This window comes from Saccopteryx bilineata, chromosome 2 (assembly GCF_036850765.1).
Source record: "Saccopteryx bilineata isolate mSacBil1 chromosome 2, mSacBil1_pri_phased_curated, whole genome shotgun sequence".
NCBI lineage: Eukaryota > Metazoa > Chordata > Mammalia > Chiroptera > Emballonuridae > Saccopteryx > Saccopteryx bilineata.
Window position 1 is genome coordinate 263834871 of NC_089491.1, and position 23335 is coordinate 263858205.

The following is a 23335-nucleotide window of genomic DNA, read 5'->3' on the forward strand; positions in this document are numbered from 1 at the left end:
TGTTTCCGTGCACCCAAGGCCTTGCGTGTGTGACCTCACTATCTGTCAGCTCTCTTTGGCCAGCTGAGTGCAAGAGAGCAAGTGGGAATACTTGGGAAATGGAAAAACTGGGAAAACAAAACATTTTATCCATAGTCCTCCAACACTAAAACAACTGCTATTAATGGTTTTTTTTATTACATTTAAAAAATTATATTCCTGAACATCCACTTATTTTCAAGTTATAGTGAGTTATTCATAAAAATGATTTTTAATAATTATATAATATTTCAATAAGTTTATGTACTGTAACTTATATAATTTTATCATTGGTCATATAGTAACCAGGGCTTTTTGCTATTTTAAATGTTATTGCTGTGAACATAAGGCTTTTTCTATATTTAAAACTGTTCCCTAAAGCTGAATGCTATATTAAGAGACATAAACCTTTAAAGGTGAAGAAAGGGAAGATGATAATTCAATTCTGAAAGGAAAAAGCCAGAAATAATTTTTTAAAGATTCTAGAGGCTGGCAGGCCTTGGTCCTAAAGGAAGGACAGGATGGGGTAAGAGCATTGTACTGTGGCTAGTGTCTCTCCCGACCTCTTGAAGATGGGCCTCAGGGCCCTTGCAGGGGGCCTCCCAGGGCCCAGCCCCTTACTCCCCCACTCCCAGGCTCATTTTGGAAGAACCCCTGCTGAGTGCTCCTTATCAGCAGAATGAAGTGAGGTAAGGTCAGGGTCCAGAGCAGAACAGATCTTGGGGGAAGCAGGAATCAGGCCTCCCCTGAGTCACCTCTTGTGTTGTTGCAGGACTTGGCTCCTTACCTGCCGAGTGTGACACCTGGTCTGAAAGCCTCTCTTCTGGACCCTGTACCTGAGGTGAGTCTGGGAGGAGAGGGGGTAGGAGCTCATTATTTTATCCCAGTTGATTGATTCCTGAGAATCCCTATAGCTGCTTTTGTGTCTTTCTGGTAAAGGGAAGGAGACCCAGAAGACTTGGCCTTGCTCGTGCCTAGTCACCTAGTTTTAAGCCCTCAGCTCCTCTCTATCCCTGCTCTTGGTTACCTGGCAGGTGCGGACAGTGTCTGCAAAGGCTCTTGGGGCCATGGTGAAGGGCATGGGGGAGTCATGCTTTGAGGACCTGCTGCCGTGGCTGATGGAGACACTGACGTATGAGCAGAGCTCAGTGGACCGCTCCGGCGCTGCACAAGGTGAGGCCAGTGCAGGCCCAGGCCAGGCTGCGAATGCCCTCTGGGGGCCTCCAGATCCAGGGGTTCATTCTGTCTTTTTGTTGCAGGGTTGGCCGAGGTCATGGCTGGCTTGGGGGTGGAGAAGTTGGAGAAGCTGATGCCAGAAATTGTGGCGACAGCCAGCAAAGTGGATATTGCTCCCCATGTCCGAGATGGCTACATCATGATGTTCAACTACCTTCCCATCACCTTTGGGGACAAATTCACTCCATATGTGGGCCCCATCATCCCCTGCATCCTCAAAGTAGGCACAAATGACAGGCCGAGGACAGTGTTACTGAGGAGGGTGGGATGCATATACTCTCATGGTGAATGGGGGCTACCTGCTGATTGGGGCCTGTGGCCGGGGTCCTTATCCGCTGTCCGGGAAGCCCTGTCTCTTTTATGGGTCTGGGTCCCTGGGGAGGCAGCCGCGGCTGACCCATCCCCTGTGTGTGCAGGCTCTTGCTGATGAGAACGAGTTTGTGCGCGACACCGCCCTGCGTGCGGGCCAGCGAGTTATCTCCATGTATGCTGAGACGGCCATCGCCCTGCTGCTGCCCCAGCTAGAGCAAGGACTCTTTGACGACCTCTGGAGAATAAGGTGAGAACTTCCCAGGGCGGAAAGACCCAGGGGCCCCAGTTTTGCATTTTGGGAACTCTAAGAAATAAAGAGCAAAATGTTGCCAAGAACTCTCAGCTTTCTCTAGGCCCTCACTTTTGACCATTTTGTAACTCTACCATTTCCTGGAGATTCACAGTGTTTTCATTCTGATTCTCTTAAAAAAATTCTCTCTGTGAGTCCTTTAGTTGCATTACAGTTTAAACGTGAATTTAAAAAGTATTTTTTAATCTGGAAATTTTACTTCTAGGAACTTATTCCAAAGACAGATTTGGTCAAGTGCTTAAAGATAGAGCTGGAAGGATGTCTGTTGTGGTGTTTATCATTTGAAAAATTGGAGGCTTGGGCCCTGGCCGGTTGGCTCAGTGGTAGAGCGTCGACCTGGCGTGCAGAAGTCCCAGGTTCGATTCCCGGCCAGGGCACACAGGAGAAGCACCCATCTGCTTCTCCACCCCTCCCCCTCTCCTTCCTCTCTGTCTGTCTCTTCCCCTCCCGTAGCCAAGGCTCCATTGGAGCAAAGATGGCCCGGGCACTGGGGATGGCTCCTTGGCCTCTGCCCCAGGCGCTAGAGTGGCTCTGGTTGCGCCAGAGCTCTGCCCCGGAGGGGCAGAGCATCGCCCCCTGGTGGGCAGAGTGTTGCCCCTGGGGGCGTGCCGGGTGGATCCTGGTCGGGCGCATGTGGGAGTCTGTCTGACTGTCTCTCCCCGTTTCCAGCTTCAGAAAAAAATACAAAAAAAAAAAAAAAGCCTGACCTGTGGTGGCGCAGTGGATAAAGCGTCGACCTGGAATGCTGAGGTTGCCGGTTCAAAACCCTGGGCTTGCCTGGTCAAGGCACATATGGGAGTTGATGCTTCCTGCTCCTCCCTCCCCCTTCTCTCTCTCTCTTTCATTCTCTCTCCTCTCTAAAAAAATTAATAAAAGTTAAAAAAAAAAAAATATTGGAGGCTTGGTTTAAAAAAGTCACAGCATATCTACACTGTGGACTTTCATTTGGCCACTACAAAGAGTGGTGTAAGGACCTTGGTCAGCTAACATAGAAAACTCCTCAGCCTATAGCTGACCCAACAGTGCGGGGTGTGGCCCAGAGCTTGTGGTGCGGGCTCACTTCCCACACTGCGGGGTCTGACAGAGTGCATGTCTTTGTAGTGGGCGCCATGTACAGGGTGTCACCAGAGTGTTAGGGCAGTTGCCTGAGTAGTGGGGTTTGGGTGATTGTTTATACTCACTTCCTTTATATTTTTCTGTAGTTTTGGAATTTTACATTTGAATGTGACTATTCTTTTTTATAATGATTACAAACAATAAACCTCACTTAATTTTGAAGAGAAAGAAACTTTATCCTTCCGGGCCTCTTCTGATACTTCCAGTTCTGATGACCAGCATTCCTGACATCCTGTCAGTGCTTTCCTCTGTGCTCTTTCTTTTTAATAACTTTTATTATAGAAAATTTCACATAGTCTTTTAAAAAGTACTTACTGTTTTTCATTATTAAAGCTCGTTAGTAAAACTTGGCAAGAAAATACATGGGAAAGTGTAAAGAAATGCAGATTGTCCGTGACTTTTCTCCCGGTCCAGAGTAACCACCCCGAACATTCCTAGTGCATTTCCTCCCGGGGTCTCTGTTTTGCCTGGGGCTTGGTTGAGCCCCTTGCGGCTGTGTGACTCTGTTCTTGGTGTCCCTCTCAGGTTCAGCTCCGTCCAGCTCCTCGGGGACCTCCTGTTCCACATCTCAGGGGTCACTGGGAAGATGACAACAGAAACTGCTTCTGAAGATGATAACTTTGGGACGGCCCAGTCCAACAAGGTGTGTTCCTTGAGTCAATTTTCTTTTTTTTTTTTTTTTTTTGTATTTTCTGAAGCTGGAAACGGGGAGAGACAGTCAGACAGACTCCCGCATGCGCCCAACCGGGATCCACCCGGCACGCCCACCAGGGGCGAGGCTCTGCCCACCAGGGGGCGATGCTCTGCCCCTCCGGGGCGTCGCTCTGCCACTACCAGAGTCACTCTAGCACCTGGGGCAGAGGCCAAGGAGCCATCCCCAGCGCCCGGGCCATCTTTGCTCCAATGGAGCCTCGCTGCGGGAGGGGAAGAGAGAGACAGAGAGGAAGGAGGGGGTGGAGGTGGAGAAGCAAATGGGCGCTTCTATGTGCCCTGGCCGGGAATCGAACCCGGGTCCCCTGCACACCAGGCCGACGCTCTACCGCTGAGCCAACCGGCCAGGGCCCCTTGAGTCAGTTTTCCTTGCTCTACTGGTGGCGGGATGTGCCCAGGCACTTGTGTCTTGGAGGGCTCACCACCCTTTCTTCTCCATCCCTCTCTGGCTACAGGCCATCATCACCGCCCTGGGGGTAGATCGGCGGAACCGGGTGTTGGCAGGGCTGTACATGGGCCGCTCAGACACCCAGCTGGTTGTGCGCCAAGCATCCTTGCATGTCTGGAAGATTGTGGTCTCCAATACCCCCCGCACCTTGCGTGAGATCCTGCCGACTCTCTTTGGGCTGCTGCTGGGTTTCCTGGCCAGCACGTGTGCAGATAAGCGAACAGTAAGTGTCCTGGGCCTTGCTTCTGACCCAGCGGCCCCTCATGCCTCCCTTCAGAGGCTAGAAAGTTGGGTCTGCAGAGATGGGGAGAGCGCTCTGGGTTCCCTATCTAACAGGGAACATTTATTTATTTGCTTAGTCATTCAGCAAATACTTATTAAGCATCTGCTGTATGCTAAGCAGGGGCGTAAGACCTGGGATATAGTGAAGAAGAAAGGCAGCCTCATTCCTTTTCCTTGTGGAGCTAGTCTGGTAGAGGAGGGGGATGTTAATCAGATAATCACACAAACAGGTGTAGATGCAACTATGGCAAGTGCTGCATGGCGCTGCAAATGCTTATGACGGGGGCACTTAGCCTGCTAGCAGGTCAGGAGAGGCGTCTCAGAAGACATGAGGCTGGAAGATGAAAGATGAGTAAGCACTTGCCAGGTGAGGAGGTGATAAAGGACTATTTCAAACAGGGAATAGTGCTTGAGATACAAGGATGGAGGTACAAAGACCCTGTGGTGGGCAGGAACATGGCCACCAGGAGGGGCGGAGCAAAGGCAGTGGGTATAGAGAGAGAAAGCAGGGAGTGCAGCATGGTGTGAGACACGGCTGGCCTGAGACACTGAGACACGGCTGGCGTGCCCGGCCAGGGTGGGCGGTGTTCATTTTGGAGCAGGGGCCCATCCCGGGCTGATGCTCCCTTCTGCCCATCCCCTTTGGCCCACTCCTGATGCCCCTATCCCTGGCAAACAAACTGCATATTTAGCTGTCTTATAAAAGGGTTTTTTCCTAAAATATTTGTTTCAAATTCAGCTCTCCTGGGACAAGAGCACAGGGTTAAGTGACTTCTAGGCTGCAACTTTCAATCCAGGGAAATTGGCCCTTGACTAGGCGGCATATGCTGAGTCTCCTGTTCACATGTGAGGTGTCGGCTTTTGCTTTAGGTTGTATAGACATGTATGGCATGCAGAGATTATTTCATTGTTTAATGTTGCAAGCACCCTGGGGATTCTTCAAGGGTAAGAGCATTTGAGGAAGTTAAGTCAGCGACTCAGATAAAGTCTAGAAGATTCCAGGGCCCTCATTCTACAGTTTGCAGGGAGTTGATGTCCTGGCCTGATTTCTGCTCACAGATCGCAGCGAGGACATTAGGAGATCTCGTCCGGAAGTTAGGGGAGAAAATCCTACCCGAGATCATTCCCATCCTTGAGGAAGGCCTGAGGTCTCAGAAGAGCGATGAGAGGCAGGGCGTGTGCATTGGGCTGAGCGAGATCATGAAGTCCACCAGCCGGGATGCCGTGAGTATCTCCTAAGGACCTATAGGTGACCTGACTAGAAGGCTGCTGGGGAGGTGACAAGAGAAGCTGCACCACTAGGGACACTTCAGCTTCACTGAAGTGAGGACACACAAGCCTCACTCCAGAGGGCACCGCTGGTAATGGGGTGCTGGTGGGGCCACACGTGGACTGGAGTTTCCCTCCTTAGCTTTCAGATTTGCTGGCTGAGAACTAAGCAATTTCGAGGCCTTGAGTGGCCTTTGGAAATTGGAGATGACCTTTTACTCATCATTCTTGAGAGGTTTCTCTAGATTAATCCCTACTGTGTCACTGTATCAGCTCAGTTGACGTGTGGCACCCTGAGCGGGGAGAGGAGGGCGTGCACGTGTGAGCACTGGCGGGCGGGAGCGGGCGGGGTGTACACTTGCCTGGGAGGAGTAGAGGAGAGAAGAGGAAGTACTTGGTGCATCTCCAGCGATGGTACTGTTTCCGTAGCAGCAGCATTCAAGGGGTCTGGAGTCCTTTTCACTGACCTTACTTTCTAAGCTAATTGATCCCTAAAGTGTTCCTAGGCAGTGGGCTGAGTGTGTATGCAGGCTCTCACTGGGAGGAGAGCACCACAGCGATGAAGTGCGGGACCAGTCAGAGAGGGAAGCATGTTTATTGGATCCTTCTGTGTGTACCAGTATAAGTCATACTTGGGTTTATATTTGCATTTGGCAAAGAATACAAATCAGTTCTGTCACCAGATACAGTTGTAATTTATTGAGTAGTCACTGAGTCCCCCATGGCGAGGCCAACGTGTAACCAGCTCTTAGGTTTATAGGAGCTTTGCTTTGGTGGAATCGGTTACAAGAGCAACAGAGCTGTCCTTGCCCAGGGCTTCTTAGAGGAGCAAATACTTGAACTGGACTTGAGGAAGAACTTGGGGTTTTTTGAGAAGATAGGCAAAGGAACACGCTGGGGGAGGGAGGCCACGTCAACAGGGTCTTGCTGTGGGAAAGGGTTTGGGTCCCCTCTAGGAGATGGAGAGAGTCTGGAGAAGGCACCTTAAAAACCAAGCTATTAATTATCGAGCCTGGGTTTAGACTTCTCGTGGATCGATTACACATCCTTTCTGCTTTTTAGACTTGCACACTTTCACAGAAAACAGATAAGTTAAAGTCAAGCTGTGGGAATGGTGGTGGCCTGGCGAGCCCAGAGTTCCTCGCTGTCCTTCCTCACTTGCTTCCGTTCCGTCTTGGCCTCCACCATCCAGTACAGTGCTTGTGCTGTTGCAGGTGCTGTATTTCTCTGAGTCCCTGGTGCCTACGGCAAGGAAGGCTTTGTGTGACCCGCTGGAGGAGGTCAGAGAGGCGGCAGCCAAGACCTTTGAGCAGCTGCACTCCACTATCGGCCACCAGGCCCTGGAGGACATCCTCCCGTTCTTGCTGAAGCAGCTGGTGAGCGGATCTGCTGCACCCATGCCAGTCTGGCTTCCACTGTTGTTGCAGGAGTGAGGTGCAGGGGCTTTCTATGCCAAGGCAGCTGCAGTGTGGGCCTGGAGGCTGGGGTGACGGCAGCAGCTGGGCTCTGTGAACGTGGGTGCAGTGGGAGGCGGGAAGGGAGTGCGGAGGAAGTTGGTGTTCGCTGGTCCAGACAGCAGAGGTGGGGACAAGAGCCAGCTCCTCCGTGTTGCTCCCGATGCCCCTTTGCAGGATGATGACGAGGTGTCAGAATTCGCCTTGGACGGTCTGAAGCAAGTCATGGCCATCAAGAGTCGTGTTGTGCTGCCCTACCTTGTGCCCAAGGTAAATCTCACTAGGTGGCACAGAAGCCACAGCCCCATTATTGTTCCTGGGTCTGTTATGGAGACTAGCTCTGAACTCAGATGTTGGGAGAGGTGGGCGGTGGGTACAGGACGCTCTGGAGCGGACACCCAGCCCTGAACAGCGGGCATGCGCTCCCCTTGAGCCCACTGCAGCCAGCATGGCAGCATTCCTTGTGTTGACGGTGCCCATTGTTCCACAGCTGACCACTCCACCCGTCAATACCCGGGTGTTGGCCTTTCTCTCGTCTGTGGCTGGCGACGCCCTGACCCGCCATCTTGGCGTGATCCTCCCGGCAGTCATGGTGGCCCTGAAGGAGAAGCTCGGGACTCCAGACGAGCAGCTGGTGAGCGTCATGATCACTCCTGTCAGCTTTCTAACAGCTTTCCCATCCTGCCTTGGAGGAGCCGAGCTCAACCCAGGTTGTCCTGTGGTTTTAGGAGATGGCCAACTGTCAGGCCGTGATCCTCTCAGTGGAGGACGACGTCGGGCACCGGATCATCATCGAGGATCTGTTGGAAGCCACACGCAGCCCCGAGGCGGGCATGAGGCAGGCTGCTGCCATCATCCTCAACATCTACTGCTCCCGCTCAAAGGCAGACTACACCAGCCACCTGCGGAGCCTGGTTTCAGGTCTGATCCGCCTCTTCAACGACTCCAGCCCTGTGGTTCTGGAGGAGAGCTGGGACGCCCTGAATGCCATCACCAAGGTCAGGGGACTGCTCACCCCACGACCAGCTTTTCACTGTAGCTGATGCTTATAAGACTAGGTTCTTAAAGTGACCCCTGTGTACTTACCACCTAGCTTCAGCATCTGTCTATTCATGCCCAGTCTCGTCTGTACTTTCACCACCGCCCCCCACCCCCGCTATAGTATCTTGAAGCAGTCTTGAGAGAGCTGTACTTAGAACCCTGACGGCCTCGCGCTTTTCCCTATCTTCCCACAGAAGCTGGATGCTGGCAACCAGCTGGCACTAATCGAAGAACTCCACAAAGAAATCCGGTTCATAGGGAACGAGAGCAAAGGCGAGCATGTGCCAGGGTTCTGCCTCCCAAAGAAGGTAAGCCAGGGCTCCTGTGCAGGTCCGTGGGCACGTGGCCTTCCTCCGCCTTCACCCTCAACCCTGTCTGCGTAGTGCAGCTGGAGCAGCCGTGTGGTAACCTGGCAGTGCCCCAGGTGCTGTTCTGCACCTTCACAGTCAGTGTTTCTTCCCTGGGGTGGCCACATAGGGCAGGGTTCGTGCCACTTTCAGTTTAAGCTGTGGGGGTGAGTCACAAAGATGACAGCAGTGCGTATACCTGTGCGACAGACCTGTGGGGCTCTTATCTTCTGGTCACTGTCAAGTTAAGACTATTCCCCAGCCAAAACCCTCTCTGGCTGGGATCCTGGCAGCATAATCTGTCTCTCCTGTGGAATTAAGGAGACTGTGGCTGACAGAAGCACCTTGCTTTAGGTAGGAGGCGCCTGGGTCTGGTGCCTTGGAGCCTTGACCCTCCCATGTGATTCTCTTGTCAGGGAGTAACCTCCATACTTCCAGTGTTGCGGGAGGGAGTCCTGACTGGCAGCCCGGAGCAGAAAGAGGAAGCGGCGAAAGCTTTAGGCTTGGTGATCCGCCTAACCTCAGCCGACGCCCTGAGGCCCTCTGTGGTCAGCATCACTGGCCCCCTGATCCGCATCCTGGGCGACCGGTTCAGCTGGAACGTGAAGGCAGCCCTGCTCGAGACACTCAGCCTCTTGCTGGCCAAGGTAAGCGACGATGAGTTCATTCTCTTGGTCCATTCTGATCCTAGAGAACAGATCTGTCTGCAGGAGACTAGTCCAAGGTGTCACGTGGCAGGGAGTGACAGTTTATTATGGAGAAATGGCATGGCAAAGGGTGTTAGGATCTTGGACTCTAGACTCTCCACGGTGCTCAAGTACAGGTCCACCACTTAGTAGCTATATGGCTGAGTGACCTTGGGAAAGTCATTTAACCTCCGAGCCTGTTTCCTCACCCACAATTTTAGAGTACTGGAACTTCCTGCCTCACAGGGCTGGGAAACACAGGGCTATGGTGAAATAATGTCGGGCATAATGCCTGACTAATTCCAAGCACTCAATTCACATTGACTGTTATTTTGAAGAACTACTGGTTCAAAGGAAAAAATCCAGGGCCACATAAGCACAACTAAAACGCTGTTTCAGTATGCTTTCCCTCTTTATTCCATTCCTTCCCCGCGGAAAAGGAGATGCGAGGGATTGGGAGAGGATAAAATGGGACTCGCGGCTATAATAGCTTGACTTTTTGCCAGAAGTGTAAGAAACAAAGTTGTTTTCTTTTTAAATTTTTATTTTTTTTACAGAGAGAGAGTCAGAGAGAGGGATAGATAGTGACAGACAGGAACAGAGTGAGATGAGAAGCATCAATATCAGTTTTTTGTTGTGACACCTTAGTTGTTCATTGATTGCTTTCTCATATGTGCCTTGACTGTGGGCCTTCAGCAGACCGAGTAACCCCTTGCTCGAGCCTGCGCTCAAGCTGGCGACCTCGGGGTCTCCAACCTGGGTCTTCCGCATCCTAGTCCGACGCTCTATCCACTGCGCCACTGCCTGGTCAGGTGTAAGAAACAAAGATTTAAAATATTAACCATTTATGATTTTGGGGGGGTAATAATTATGCTTTTTAGATTTAAAAAAGGATAATCAGAGCCAGGATTTGTTGTTAAAAAAAAATTTTTTACTTGAGGTTTGGAAACAAACGCAAGCTTAAAATCTTTAGCTTTTTTTTTTTCCTTTTCTAAGAAAAGTATGGGGAGCAGCTTCCCAACTGAAAACGGGATTGTGACCATCAGCCACATTCTGTAGAAAATTGAGACTTTTTTTTCAAATTAAGTGTTGTCCACAGCCATGCCACACTGAAAGTACCTGGTCTTGTCAAATTCTGTGCTGTTCTTTTTTGTGTGTGTGACAGAGAGACGGAGAGTGGGATGGAAGAGACAGATAGGGAGAGAAATGAGAAGCATCAATTCTTTGTTGCGGCACCTTAGTTGATTGCTTTTTTTTTTGTATTTTTCTGAAGTTAGAAACGGGGAGGCAGTCAGATAGACTCTTGCATGCGCCTGACCAGGATCCACCGGGCACGCCCACCAGGGGGCGATGCTCTGCCCATCTGGGGCGTTGCTCTGTTGTGACCAGAGCCATTCTAGCGCCTGAGGCAGAGGCCACAGAGCCATCCTCAGCGCCTGGGCCAACTTTGCTCCAATGGAGCCCTGGCTGCAGGAGGGGAAGAGAGAGACAGAGAGGAAGGAGAGGGGGGGAGGGGTGGAGAAGCAGATGGTCGCTTCTCCTGTGTGCCCTGGCTGGGAATTGAACCCTGGACTCCTGCACGCCAGGCTGATGCTCTACCACTGAGCAAACCGGCCAGGGCCTGATTGCTTTTTCATATGTGCCTTGACCAGGGGGCTACAGGTGATCAATTGACTGCTTGCTTGAGCAAGTGACCTTGGGCTCAAGCTGGTGAGCCTTGCTCAAACCAGATGAGCCCGTGCTCAAACTGGTGACTTTGGGGTTTTGAACCTGGGTCTTCCGTGTCCCAGTCCGACACTCTATTTATCCACTGTGCCACCGCCTGGTCAGGCTATACTGTTCTTTTCTGTGGTGATTTTGCAACTCTGCGTACAAATGGAACCCTTCCCTCACGGAATCTGTCCCTTCAGCCCCAGGTCAGATGTCACCTGTAGACAGATGGTCCCCACCTGGCAGGTTCACCGGCCCCACTCCAGGTGCCCCCAGCAGGCTGCAAACTTCCGACCCGGTATTTCCAGACCTCTGGGCAGCTACTCTGATTTCCCATTTAGCAATAAGTAAATCCTTAGTCTTGGCTTCATCTGTAATTTATCACAAATGTGCCTGTTTTTCTGTAGGTGGTCAGGGATAAACTAGATTTTTAGTGGGGGGGGGGGGCGCACGTGTGCAGGGATGACTTTCGGAGGTTATTTGTTTCATAGGGTCGTTCTGGGGGCTAATCATCGATGCTCAGTAGATGGTACTTGTCTTTAGGCACCTAGTTCATTTCCCTGTCTTGGCACTAGAACAGTTCTTCAGCAGTGCTGACAGCGCCTGCCTGCCTGCTCAGTGTTGAGGACTGAGGTTTCAAGCGGACAGGTCTCCAATGAACCAAGCTGAGGCTCCCTCATGGTGGTGGTGCCCCTCCCCTTCTCTGTACAGTGACGGTGCCGAGGACAGAGGCTGAGCATGGCCTGCCCTCGCTAGGCTCTCCTGGCCTGTGTGTGAGAGCTGGCTCGGCTTGTGGTGGCTTGTGGTGCTTTGCTCTCGTGCCTGGAGCACACTTGGACTGCACCTCAGCACTGCTCTCGGGGTGCATTTTTCTCACAGGTTGGGATTGCCCTGAAGCCCTTCCTGCCCCAGCTGCAGACCACTTTTACCAAAGCCCTACAGGACTCCAACCGCGGGGTGCGCCTGAAGGCTGCTGATGCGCTGGGGAAGCTCATTTCCATCCACATCAAGGTGGACCCCCTCTTTACAGAGCTGCTGAACGGAATCCGGGTCATGGAGGACCCGGGCGTCAGGTGAGGTGGCAGCAGGGGAGCGCTGTGGCCACGAGGCCGGGCCAGGCCTGTGTGGCAGGAGCCGTCGGCACGGAGAGTGGGGCCTAAGCGGGGTGCGTTGGTTCTGCAGAGACACCATGCTGCAGGCGCTGAGGTTTGTGATCCAGGGAGCAGGGGCCAAAGTGGACGTGACCATCCGGAAGAACATCGTCTCGCTCCTGCTGAGCATGCTGGGACATGACGAGGTATGCCTGCAGGTGGAGGGTGGGCTCTTTTCCTTGGTTGGTGTCTCTGCTTTGCATTAGAAGAACTTAGTACAGCTGCCGACTGGTCAGTAGTCTGTCATTCCTGACATTCATGTTGTTCTTCATGACATTGGTTGTGAGTATAACAAGGCGAGTAGTATCAATATTGATGCTCTGTTTTATAGATAAGGAAAATAGGGTTTTTAAAGATTTTATTGCCTGACCTGTGGTGGCACAGTGGATAAAGCATAGACCTGTAACACTGAGCTCCCTGGTTTGAAATCCTGGGCTTACCTGGTCAAGGCACATATAGGAGTTGATGCTTCCTGCTCCTCTCCCTTCTCTCTCTCTCTCTCTCTCTCTCTCTCTCTCTCTCTCTCTCCCTCTCCCTCTCTCCCCTCACTAAAAGAAATAAATTTTTTAAAAATAAAGATTTTATTGATTTTAGAAAGAGGAGAGAGAGAGAGAGAAGAGGGGGAAGAGCAGTTGCTTCCCATATGTGCCTTGACTGGGCAAGCTCGGGGTTTCAAACCAGCGACCTCAGCATTCCAGGTCTACTCCTTGTCCACTGTGCCACCACAGGTCAGGCAGGAAAGTCAGGTTGTTAAAGTCCCAGTTTCTCATGAATTTGCTCTCTAATTTTATTTATTTTTTGTTTTTAATTTTTTTAGTGATATGAGGGGAGGCAGAGAGATAGACTCCCACATGCACCCTGACTGGGATCCACCTGGCAAGCCCACTAGGGGGCAATGCTCTGCCCATCTGGGGTCCTTGCTCCATTGCTCAGCAATGGACATTTTTTAGCATCTAAGGCAAAGGCCACGGAGCCATCCTCAACATCCAAGGCCAACTCACTCAAACCAATTGAGCCATGGCTACAGGAGGGGAAGAGAGAGAGAGAGAATGAGAGAGAGAGAGAGAGAGAAGGAGGAGGAGTAGAGAATCAGATGGTCACCTCTCTTGTGTACCTGACCGGGAATCAAACCCAGGACATCCACACACTGGGCCGACACTCTACCACTGGACCAACCAGCAAGGGCCTACTCTCTAATTTTAAACAAGTCACTCTCCCTCTCTGCTCCTCATTTCCCCATTTGTAAAATAAAGTTTTGTGTATTGGTTTAGGAAATATTGGCTGCACTAAAGGGCTGAGCCTAGAGGTGACTGAAGTGTGGTCACAGCTCTCAGGAAACTTGGTATCTGGTGTCTGTCCCAGGGTGAGGCCTTAACATTGTTGGAAAGGGAGAGACTGGCCTGGTCCACACCCTAGCCAAATGGTAGAGTCAGAACCAGAATCAGAGCCCCGTGACACCTGGTTCTGTCCCAGTTCCGTCAGTGTAGCCCTTCCTCGCCCAGCCTGGAGGCGTTTCTCCATGACCCACTGGCTGCACCTCACCTTGACAGGTCCAGTAGGGGCTGAGTCTGTGGATACGGATTTTCTCTTTCCCCTTTGACAGACATCCTCTGTCGTGTGGCTTAACTTAGACCTGTGGGGCTGATCCTCTGCTCTGGGCTCATGCGTATACTTCGTCGTGTGCCCCCACACAGGTTGGCCTTTGTTGCTACTGCGCCCATCACGCTCCTTAGGTCCAGCCTAATCCCCAGCTGCTAGTCCTCTAAAGCCCCTGCCTTTTCTGGGGTTCAGATTGGAGATGACCTTCTTTTGGTCATAATCTTTGCCAGGAGTTTTAGAGAGTCATAAACAGTGCAAGCAAAAGTATTTAAACCAATTTGCATTTTACCACAATAGAGCTTAAAATAGATCCCGTTAGAGAGAGTGGGTGTCAGGGAGAGCCAGCGTTAGCCTTGCATGGCACCTGGGCTTCTGCTTGGAGCTCGGAGGCCCATAGTGCTACAGACCACCCTCCGCCCCCTCAGAACTTCCCCTGGATCGAAGGTGGCATGCAGGGTACCAACCTGTCATTAGACTCCCCATGATTCATGGAGTCCCTGGTTGACAGTTTGGTTTGTTGTGGGGGAGGCACGTCATGTTGGCACTTACTGATAATGTAGCACAGAACCTAAAATCCTCGTACTCATTGTCCCATCAGTAGCTGACTAGGGAGGAGCCATTGTGTATCTGGCTTATTTTTTATTTTATTTATTTATTTTATTTATTCATTCATTTTAGAGAGGAGAGGGAGAGACAGAGAGAGAGAGAGAGAGAGAGAGAGGGAGAGAGAGAAGAGACAGAGAGAGAAGGGGGGGAGGAGCTGGAAGCATCAACTCCCATATGTGCCTTGACCAGGCAAGCCCAGGGTTTTGAACCGGCGACCTCAGCATTTCCAGGTCGACGCTTTATCCACTGCGCCACCACAGGTCAGGTGTATCTGGCGTATATTTCAATGGAAAATGCTTGGTCTTGCCTTGTCTTTGATGGGTTGATGAGTGGCTTCAGTGTGACTTCCTATGACAAACCCTAATAATATATGTGGGTGGCAGTAGCACACCGACATAGTGGAGAGATAGCAGGGAGCCACTCTGGACACACTTGATCAGTGGGGGAGAGGACCTCGAGGGGTTCTCTAGCTGGGTAGGCAGGAGCCCCCCATGCCCCTCCTTGTCTCACAGGGCTCTTGATAGTAATTGAGATAATAGTGTAAGAGCATTCTGGCTTCCTCAGAAGAAAAGTGCTGTGTAAATACAGCCATTATTGCTATTATGCTGGTGATTACCATATGCCCACACTAGATTTTCTATAACTAAGTGGAGTACCAGGTGTGTAGTTTTCACTCCACATCGAGTGGCAGTTGCAGTGACTGGCAGCCCCGGTCTGGCAGCAGGAGCACCAGCGCTGGAGGAAGGGCTGCAGTTGGAACTCCTGAGCTGCTTTACTCGCCCTCCTCCCTACACGCTGTCTGGGGCACTGTCGCTCAGGTGACCGTGGAGCTGGTGGGTGGCTCCACCTTTCAGCGCCATCTCTGCTCTGTCAGGACAACACTCGCATCTCCTCGGCCGGCTGCCTGGGCGAGCTGTGCGCCTTTCTGACAGAAGAGGAGCTGAGCGCTGTTCTTCAGCAGTGCTTGCTGGGTAGGTATCTGTACCGGGGGGCTTCCCGTTTGGACCTGCAGCCCTGGGGGAAAGCTGTGAGAGCCGGTCTCCCCTTACCAGGGGGTCTTTTGGTGGCTGGGCTGCCTTCTCCTTGGGACTCCAGCTGTTAAAACAAAATGGAGTTTCTCGTGCTCCTGTAGCCTGAGTGTCTCTGCTCAGAGGACACGCTGCAAGTATGCAGCAGTTTGTGGGAGCCTTCTCCACAGCATGCCGCCTGGGCCGAGAGACCCATGTGCAGGTGGGCTGGGCTGCACCCTAGTGGTTTGTGGAGACCCACTCCTTAGCATGCCTCCTGGGCCGGGAGACCCATGTGCAGGTAGGTGGACTGGGGTGTGCGCCAGGACAAGTTGGCACGCTAGTCTCAGGTCGGGCAGGCCTGTGGGTCTGGGGCATGCTGTTAAGTGCAGGGTGACCCCAGGCTGTCCTCCTGCCAGCGGACGTGTCTGGCATTGACTGGATGGTTCGGCACGGGCGGAGCCTGGCACTCTCCGTGGCTGTGAATGTGGCTCCCAGCCGACTCTGCGCAGGCAAATACAGCAGCGAAGTTCAGGACATGATCCTCAGCAATGCCATGGCAGACAGGGTAAGGCTTTGGGGCCGCCAGGCCAGGCATTCCCCTCCCCTAGCCAGAATTCCTCAGCCAGCGTCTTGCTGACTCAGCTTGGGATAGGGAGGGACCCAGGCTGGGGAGTTGGAGGCGTGAGTTCAGGTTTTCCCTTTGTGGTAACTTGCTGTGCCCTTGGACCAGTACTTGCTCTCCTTGGGCCCCAGTTCCATCACCTAAACAGTGAGGAGTTTGGGCTGAAGTGTCTGGAGGTGCCCTACTCCAGGAACCAGTGACGCAGAACGATCTGCCTCCAGCCATGGCAGCCTGTCTGTAGGCACGCTGTTGAGGAACTGGGATGTAGGGCCAGGCAGTTGGTGGTCCGGAGCCAGGATCCCAGAGATTGCTGGGGAATGGGGTTGTGCTTGGCCCCACTGCTTCAGGGAGGGACCTGGATGCCGCCCTGCCTAGCTCTCCCTTGCTCCCCAGATCCCCATTGCGGTGAGCGGGGTCCGGGGCATGGGCTTCCTGATGAAGCATCACATCGAGACGGGAGGACAGTTGCCTGCCAGACTCTCCAGCCTGTTCATTAAGGTGAGCAAGCAGGCCAGCCCGGCTGTGAGAGACCGGGACCCAGGAATGCCGGAGCGAGTGCCCAGGCTAGCTGTGTTCCAGTGGGAGCTGCGGGACATTTCTGAACCCTTAGGGATGGGCGCAGAGTAGTCTGTGGGTGTTTTTCTCTGGAATTGCCCAACTTTTTGTCAGATTCTCAGACCTATGACCTCAAATCAAGGTAACCAGTATTTCAGGCATTTTTTTTCTAGACATCCTGATTTTATAAAACTAGGGACAGACTTGGGTTCAGTTTTTTTTGTGTGTGTGGCAGAGACAGAGTCAAGAGGGATGGACAGATAGGGACAGACAGACAGGAAGGGAGAGAGATGAGAAACATCAATTCTTTGTTGTGTCTCCTTAGTTGTTCATTGATTGATTTCTCATATGTGCCTTGACCAGGGGGCTACAGCAGACCAAGTGACCCCTTGCTCGAGCCAGGGACCTTGGGCTCAAACTGGTGAGCCTTGCTCAAACCAGATGAGCCCGAGCTCAAGCTGGCAACCTCAGGGTCTTGAACCTGGGTTCTCCACATCCCAGTCTGATGCTCTATCCACTGCGCCACCGCCTGGTCAGGCCCGGGGTTCAAATCTTAATAAATCTCTTCCCTGCCTCCCTTTAGCTGGCATGGCACTCACTGGTGTGGTCGTTGAGGAGCATATAGGCCAGGAAGCTAGCAGTGGGGCCCCCATGGCCTGTGTAATAAAGCAAACTCTCAAGCATTAATGTACACACAAGTCATAACCAGAACCTGTATTTAAGGGACATGTAACCAGCTCCCAGGTGATGTCGGTGCTGCTGGTGCATGGACCTCGCTTTGAGCAGTGAGGTTGCAAAGGGTGATGGCCCCTAACCTGCAGACCCCCCCAGAACTCTGCTGAGAGTTTTCAGAGTCCTGATGAGATCGAGCCTGTGCCGGTATCACCTTGCATGCAGAGGCAGAGAGATAAACCAGGCAGACAAGGTCTTTGGACTTGGAGATGCACGGAAAGCCAGGGGTATGGTGGGGGGAAGGCCTTGACCTAGAAGGGGCTGTCAGGAGGGACCGCTGAAGGCTGACGTTTGAACTGAGGCCTGAAGGATGGGATACAAAGGAACCCACCAAGCGAGGATCTGGGGCAAGCACATCCCAGGCAGTGGGACCAACCAGTTCTGAGGCCCGAGGCAGGAAGGCACATGGTATGTTTGAGGAAGTGAAACCTCTGTGTGGGCCAAGAGGAGTGAGCAGAGAGCAGAGTAGCAGGAGGTGAAGAGGGAATCACCTTGTCACCTCTGCACGGGAGGGCAGGTGTCTAAAGGGAACAGTGGTGTCAGGTTCCACAATGTAGAGAGCATCAGGGCAGACACTTGAGCTTCTTTGAGAAACAAGTGGCATGTGCCTGCCTGAAAAAACCCCTGTTCCTCTTCATAGTGTCTGCAGAACCCATCCAGTGATATCAGGCTGGTGGCTGAGAAGATGATCTGGTGGGCAAACAAGGAACCACTGCCACCACTGGACCCTCAAGCCATCAAACCCATCCTGAAGGCTCTTCTCGACAACACCAAGGATAAAAACACAGTCGTTAGGGCCTACAGCGACCAGGCGATTGTCAACCTCCTCAAGATGAGACAGGGTGACGAGGTCTTTCAGGTGGGAGCCTGGGACTGGAGTGCCTCCCAGCGCATGCTGTGGGCACTTGTTTTGCAGGTCTTCTGTGTGACAGTATTAGATATCATACTCTTCCACGCCACCCTGTATGCATGAGTGTGGGCGGGCAGGTTGTGATCAGGGGCTGGTCTAGTGCCTGAAAACAGTTCTCTCTGCCTGTAGTGTTCAGACTTTTTTTGGCAACAGAGCCTTTCCAATAAAGTCTCATGTGGCACCCAAACCTGTGAAACATGCCAGTTGGGCTGCCTATGGATACCTGGCTCCCTGTTCACTCAGTCCCTACCACCGGGCAACCTTTAAAGCACTGGACACTCTCATGACTCCTACCTCGCCATGTGAAAAGCATAATGAGTGGTTTTTGTGGCTTTCTCTGGAGCCCTCTGATCTTATTTTGCCAGAGTGCCCTCAGTGGTTCTAGTTCTGAGTTAACACTCATTTTTGTCTCTGGTTGGAGAAACCTGAAGCCATATTTTCTGACTCTGTCTCTTTGTTCCATCTTCCCCACAGTCCCTCTCCAAGATCCTGGATGTGGCCAGTATAGAGGTCCTGAATGAGTGCAACCGAAGGTCGCTGAAGAAGCTGGCCAGCCAAGCTGACTCCACGGAGCAGGTCGACGACACCATTCTGACATGAGGGGCCTGGGCCCTGCCCACTGGGCTCCGTATTAGCATTTTGGCTCCGCCTCTTTGTTCATTGTTTTCATTTTTGAAAATACACTTGTTCTGATGGGGAGCTTAGGAGATGGCGTTCCCAGAAAGTATTTTAATATATCAACAGACCACAGCCAAAGCCTTAAATCTAACCCACACATAACTGAAGGCTGACCCTCCATCTCTCACCCTTTCCTTTGGAGATGAGAAGAAAAAGCACATGTTTGAGCCTCACCAAATGGTCATCAGGAGCTGATCGACCAGTGTGGCCTGGCGGGTCAGGCTTCCAGCTCCTCTGCTGTGATTGAGCCCTGCTTCCGGGGCCGGCGCCACCAAGCTTGTGCCTAGACCCTGAGTGGGGTGCTGGACTGTGGAGGTTTGCCCAGTGTGTGTGTCTTGGTGTGGCTTTTCAGTATTGTGTGGCCTGATTAGAGCTGACCCCTGTCCAGTGAAAATGATACTCACGAAACCTTGGCAGTTCACAGGTGGGGGGAGGGTAGGTTTAAAGGCAGGCTGTTTGAAGGAGGAATGTTTAATAAAGGCTTTGATTTAATTTCGATATGTCAATTTATAAAAATCTCCAAATAGCTGTTAAAGCATTCTACATCAGGAACAGGACAAGGCTGGCAACTGCTTCATTAAACATCAGCAGCACTGATTTCGGGCACCGCTCCTGGTCTCAGAAGTCTTACAGATATCCATACTTCTCTGACCTGCGGTCGGGTCTGGGTCTGGGTCTGGGAGGGTGTGCGGCCAGCCCTATGACCTCACGCGGTGTGGAGAAGGCAGGGCTCGTATGAACCACTTCCCTGCTCTGTCCTGACTCAGGAAGGTAGGGAGCTGCTGTAGTCAAGCTTTAAAGAGCACTCTGTCCCCTCTGGAGCGAGACCACATTCCTGCAGTCAGAGGACTTACAAGAGGAAACCAGAGTGGCAGGTCAGCATCTGCCTCCTTTGTGAATGACTTCCTTCCTCCTGGTTCTTAGAAGGCTCGTGATCCATGCGTCCTGTCCAATGGAGCATGCCCCTCTGGGCCTAGTGACGCAAGTTTTTCTGGGGTGTTTCTCTGGTTACAGTAGGGAATAAGCTTTTATAAAAATTACTGGTCAGAGCTGTAAAAAAAAGAATTAAACGTGGTGATAGCGAACTCCCTTTGTAAAAGGTCTAAAATGCTATGCCAAAAAGAGGCTTTGCTTATTAATAATGTGGCAGAGATAGAAAGTAGCCTTGTGACTCAGCACTTCTGATGAATAAGACAAGGTGACCTCTTAAGATATTTCTGATGAAATCCTTGCTTTTGATGTCTGATTCTTCTGTGTCACAGGACTTCCTATTTTCTTGTAGCAGACATGGTCTCAGCTGGCTCAATGTAATTGTAGAGTCCCAGGGCTGGCAGGGACCTTGAGAGGTCAGCTAAGTCAGTCTCCATTGCCCAAGCAGCCAATGGTTTCAGCTTTTGGTAGCCATGGCAACTAACTGTTCCCTGCTTCTGGGATTCAGATGGTCTTTGGCGTCCTCCCTGCTGCTGGGGCATATGTCCAGCAAGCTGTGTGCATATGTGGTCACCTCTGCCAGTTATGGGGAGGCAGATGAAGGTTCTGGGTGAGGGGCTATGGGCTGGGAATCTCTGTTAAGCACTTAAAGTGGTCTTCAGGGTGTTCTTGGGATCTTAGAATTAATGCTTATGTCCATCCGTGGCGTTCAATCCACAGTCTGAAACTGGGAGGGGAACCCGAGGTCCTTCAAGGTGGAAAAACTCAGCAAAATCTAAAGGAAGAACACTAGGTTCCAGTTCCAGAAACTGGCGGAGGATAAGAGCACTCTGGGAGAGACAGATGAGTCAAGGGCTCCCGAGCATGTTGAACTGCCTTCCCTGAGTCAGGAAGGAGGGTGTGAGCCCCAGGAAATGAGCTGTGAAGGGCAATCCCAGACATGACACTAGAGCGAACAAAAAGGACCCGGTCAGCTGCAGTCAGCAATCCTGAAAACGGCTGCAAACCGACCACCCTGGAGGAAATGGTGCCTGGCCGCAGAGATGCAAGGCCATTCGCCCTGCTGGCTGGTAGAGCGGGTAGCCTTGGGCAAGTCAACCAGTCTCTGGGCCAGTCTGCTGGTCTGTCTCGGAGAATTTGCAATGGAAGCTCTAAAAATCTCTTGTTCTCAAAGTCATCCTTTTTTTTTTTTTAACATGTATGGCGCCATCACACAGAAAATCTGATAACTATACAAGCTGTTGGCAGGAACCATATGTTGTTTTATTTATTTTTTTCTTTTGTATTTTTCTGAAGCTGGAAACGGGGAGAGCCAGTCAGACAGACTCCCGCATGCGCCCGACCGGGATCCACCCGGCATGCCCACCAGGGGCGATGCTCTGCCCCTCCTGGGGGTCGCTCTGCCACAACCAGAGCCACTCTAGCGCCTGAGGCAGAGGCCAGGAGCCATCCCCAGTGCCTGGGCCATCTTTGCTCCGATGGAGCCTTGGCTGTGGGAGGGGAAGAGAGAGACAGAGAGGAAGGAGGGGGGTGGTGGAGAAGCAAATGGGCGCTTCTCCTGTGTGCCCTGGCCGGAAATCGAACCCGGGTCCCCCGCACGCCAGGCCGATGCTCTTCCCCTGAGCCAACCGGCCAGGGCCCAGGAACCATATGTTTTGATGTGTGTGACTGCCTATGGTTGTCAAAGTTATCCTTCAAGGATTAATAGTAATCTTTTTTTTTTTTTAGTATTTTTTTTAAGATTTTTTTAAATTTTATTTATTGATTTTTAGAGAGAGAGGAATGAGAGAGAGAGAGAGAGAGAGAGAGAGAGAAGTGGGGGGAGCAGGAAGCATCAACTCCCATATGTGCCTTGACCAGGCAAGCCCAAGGTTTCGAACCGGCAACCTCAGTGTTCCAGGTCAACGCTTTATCTCACTGCACCACCACAGGTCAGGCCAATTAATAGTAATCTTAAGAGGTGACATTTGGCCATTTTTTTTCATTTAATCCTCTCAACCTATGAAGTTGATTCTCATTTATTTTCTAGAGGAAATTGAGGCACAGAGAAGTCACTTGCCCAGGTCACATGGCTAAATGGCAGTCCATCCCCAGAGGTCCAATTCTTTTTTTTTTTTTTTTGTATTTTTCTGAAGCTGAAAACGGGGAGGCAGTCAGACAGACTCCCGCATGCACCTGACCGGGATCCACCCGGCACGCCCACCAGGGGGCGATGCTCTGCCCATCAGGGGCCTCACTCTGTTGTGACCAGAGCCACTCTAGCGCCGGAGGCAGAGGCCACAGAGCCATCCTCAGCACCTGGGCCAACTTTGCTCCAATGGAGCCTTGGCTGCGGGAGGGGAAGAGAGAGACAGAGAGGAAGGAGAGGGGGAGGGGTGGAGAAGCAGATGGGCGCCTCTCCTGTGTGCCCTGTCCAGGGATTGAACCTGGGACTTCTGCACGCCAAGCCGATGCTCTACCACTGAGCCAACCAGCCAGGGCCAGAGGTCCAATTCTTAGCCCTTCTCTTGTGTGCTGGCTAGTTAGGCACAAGCATTTTTCATTCTTTCGAACAGTGCCCTCGAACCTGTCACATCCTGGTGCGGCGGCGGAGGTCAGGGCGCAGCACAGCAGGTAGAGGCCATGGCTCTGGTGGCTGGCCCAGGCTCTGCCCACCCCAGGCTTCCCCTGCTGCTCTGCGCCCGAACGGTACCTTGCCCCGTTTACAGGACACTTACTGGAAAAGTCTTCCAAAAAGACATTTCTTCTCTCAGACTAGGTGATCCTCTAGGCAGGGGGTCCCGTGTGTCTCTGCTCTGTGCCTGAAAGGCGATGACAGCATGTGCCCTTAGCTAATCCAGGGGAAACCAGGCGGCATTCTCAGTCCTTAACTGACTCTGGGAACCTCTGAGTGTCAAGGTTACTTTAAAATTTGGGGGAGTGTGACGTGTCAGCCTTTCTGGAAACCAAACCTCCAGGTGACTTCCCCCATCACACTGCTGTGGTGATAGAGGCAAAGGACCTGCAGGAGGGACACTTATTTGCAGAGACTTGGAGACATTTTACTGAGGGCAGATTTTGAGACACGATTGGCAGGAATGTTTTTCTTCTAAATGTTCTGTGTGGACGTGTCTTAAAATTGCCTTCAAGCCTTTCTCAGAATAGGGCAAAACAAGTGGCCTAACTTAAAGATCGAGGTTCTAAATATATTTTAAGGAGATGGAGATAGCGCTTTTGAGTTCTAGTGTACTGTGTGGAGTGCATGGACTTTGAAGACAGGTTTGTCCCTTAACTTCACTGCTTAGTAGTCAGCTAGGTGACCCAGAGCACGTCCCCTAGCCTCTCCAGCCCGTTCGTCCTCACCTGCACAGTGATGGTCAGTCACACGGGCTCTTCTGGAGTGAAGGAGATTATGCAGTCCGCACAGGCTGGGCACGGGAGCTCCTAAGTGGCTGATCTGAGTAGAGGGAGGTGTCAATGAGGAGAAACTGAACACTAGCTAGGACCTGTTACCATCCGAGGTGTGTCACAAGCACAGTCCTCTTGTATTCAGGAGATTGTTGGGCCTAGGGTTTGCTGATGTACATATTGGTCACTTTTTGAGACTGAAGGCAGAAAAGCTA

General features: G+C 51.9%; 1 protein-coding gene and 1 non-coding gene across 3 annotated transcripts in view; one reads left to right on the forward strand and one right to left on the reverse strand.

The window, feature by feature from the left end:
- GCN1 (GCN1 activator of EIF2AK4) overlaps positions 1-19301 on the forward strand; it is a 60959-nt gene extending 41658 nt beyond the window's left edge. For both annotated transcript variants that reach the window (XM_066260449.1, XM_066260448.1), the window contains exons 39-58: positions 791-859; positions 1053-1191; positions 1278-1474; positions 1671-1813; positions 3518-3635; positions 4159-4374; positions 5493-5657; positions 6917-7078; positions 7334-7426; positions 7647-7790; positions 7885-8154; positions 8392-8505; positions 8961-9191; positions 11820-12013; positions 12123-12237; positions 15171-15267; positions 15723-15871; positions 16322-16426; positions 17856-18074; positions 18600-19301. In XM_066260449.1, coding sequence (XP_066116546.1) covers positions 791-859; positions 1053-1191; positions 1278-1474; positions 1671-1813; positions 3518-3635; positions 4159-4374; positions 5493-5657; positions 6917-7078; positions 7334-7426; positions 7647-7790; positions 7885-8154; positions 8392-8505; positions 8961-9191; positions 11820-12013; positions 12123-12237; positions 15171-15267; positions 15723-15871; positions 16322-16426; positions 17856-18074; positions 18600-18725 — 3066 coding nt within the window. In that variant the 3' untranslated portion in view covers positions 18726-19301. The remainder of the gene's footprint in view (positions 1-790; positions 860-1052; positions 1192-1277; positions 1475-1670; positions 1814-3517; positions 3636-4158; positions 4375-5492; positions 5658-6916; positions 7079-7333; positions 7427-7646; positions 7791-7884; positions 8155-8391; positions 8506-8960; positions 9192-11819; positions 12014-12122; positions 12238-15170; positions 15268-15722; positions 15872-16321; positions 16427-17855; positions 18075-18599) is intronic.
- A 1627-nt stretch (positions 19302-20928) lies between these two features.
- Positions 20929-21037, reverse strand: LOC136327589 (small Cajal body-specific RNA 14). Its single transcript, XR_010729776.1, has one exon. It is a non-coding gene; the product is annotated as a small Cajal body-specific RNA 14 (non-coding RNA).
- Between the last annotated feature and the right edge of the window lie 2298 nt (positions 21038-23335).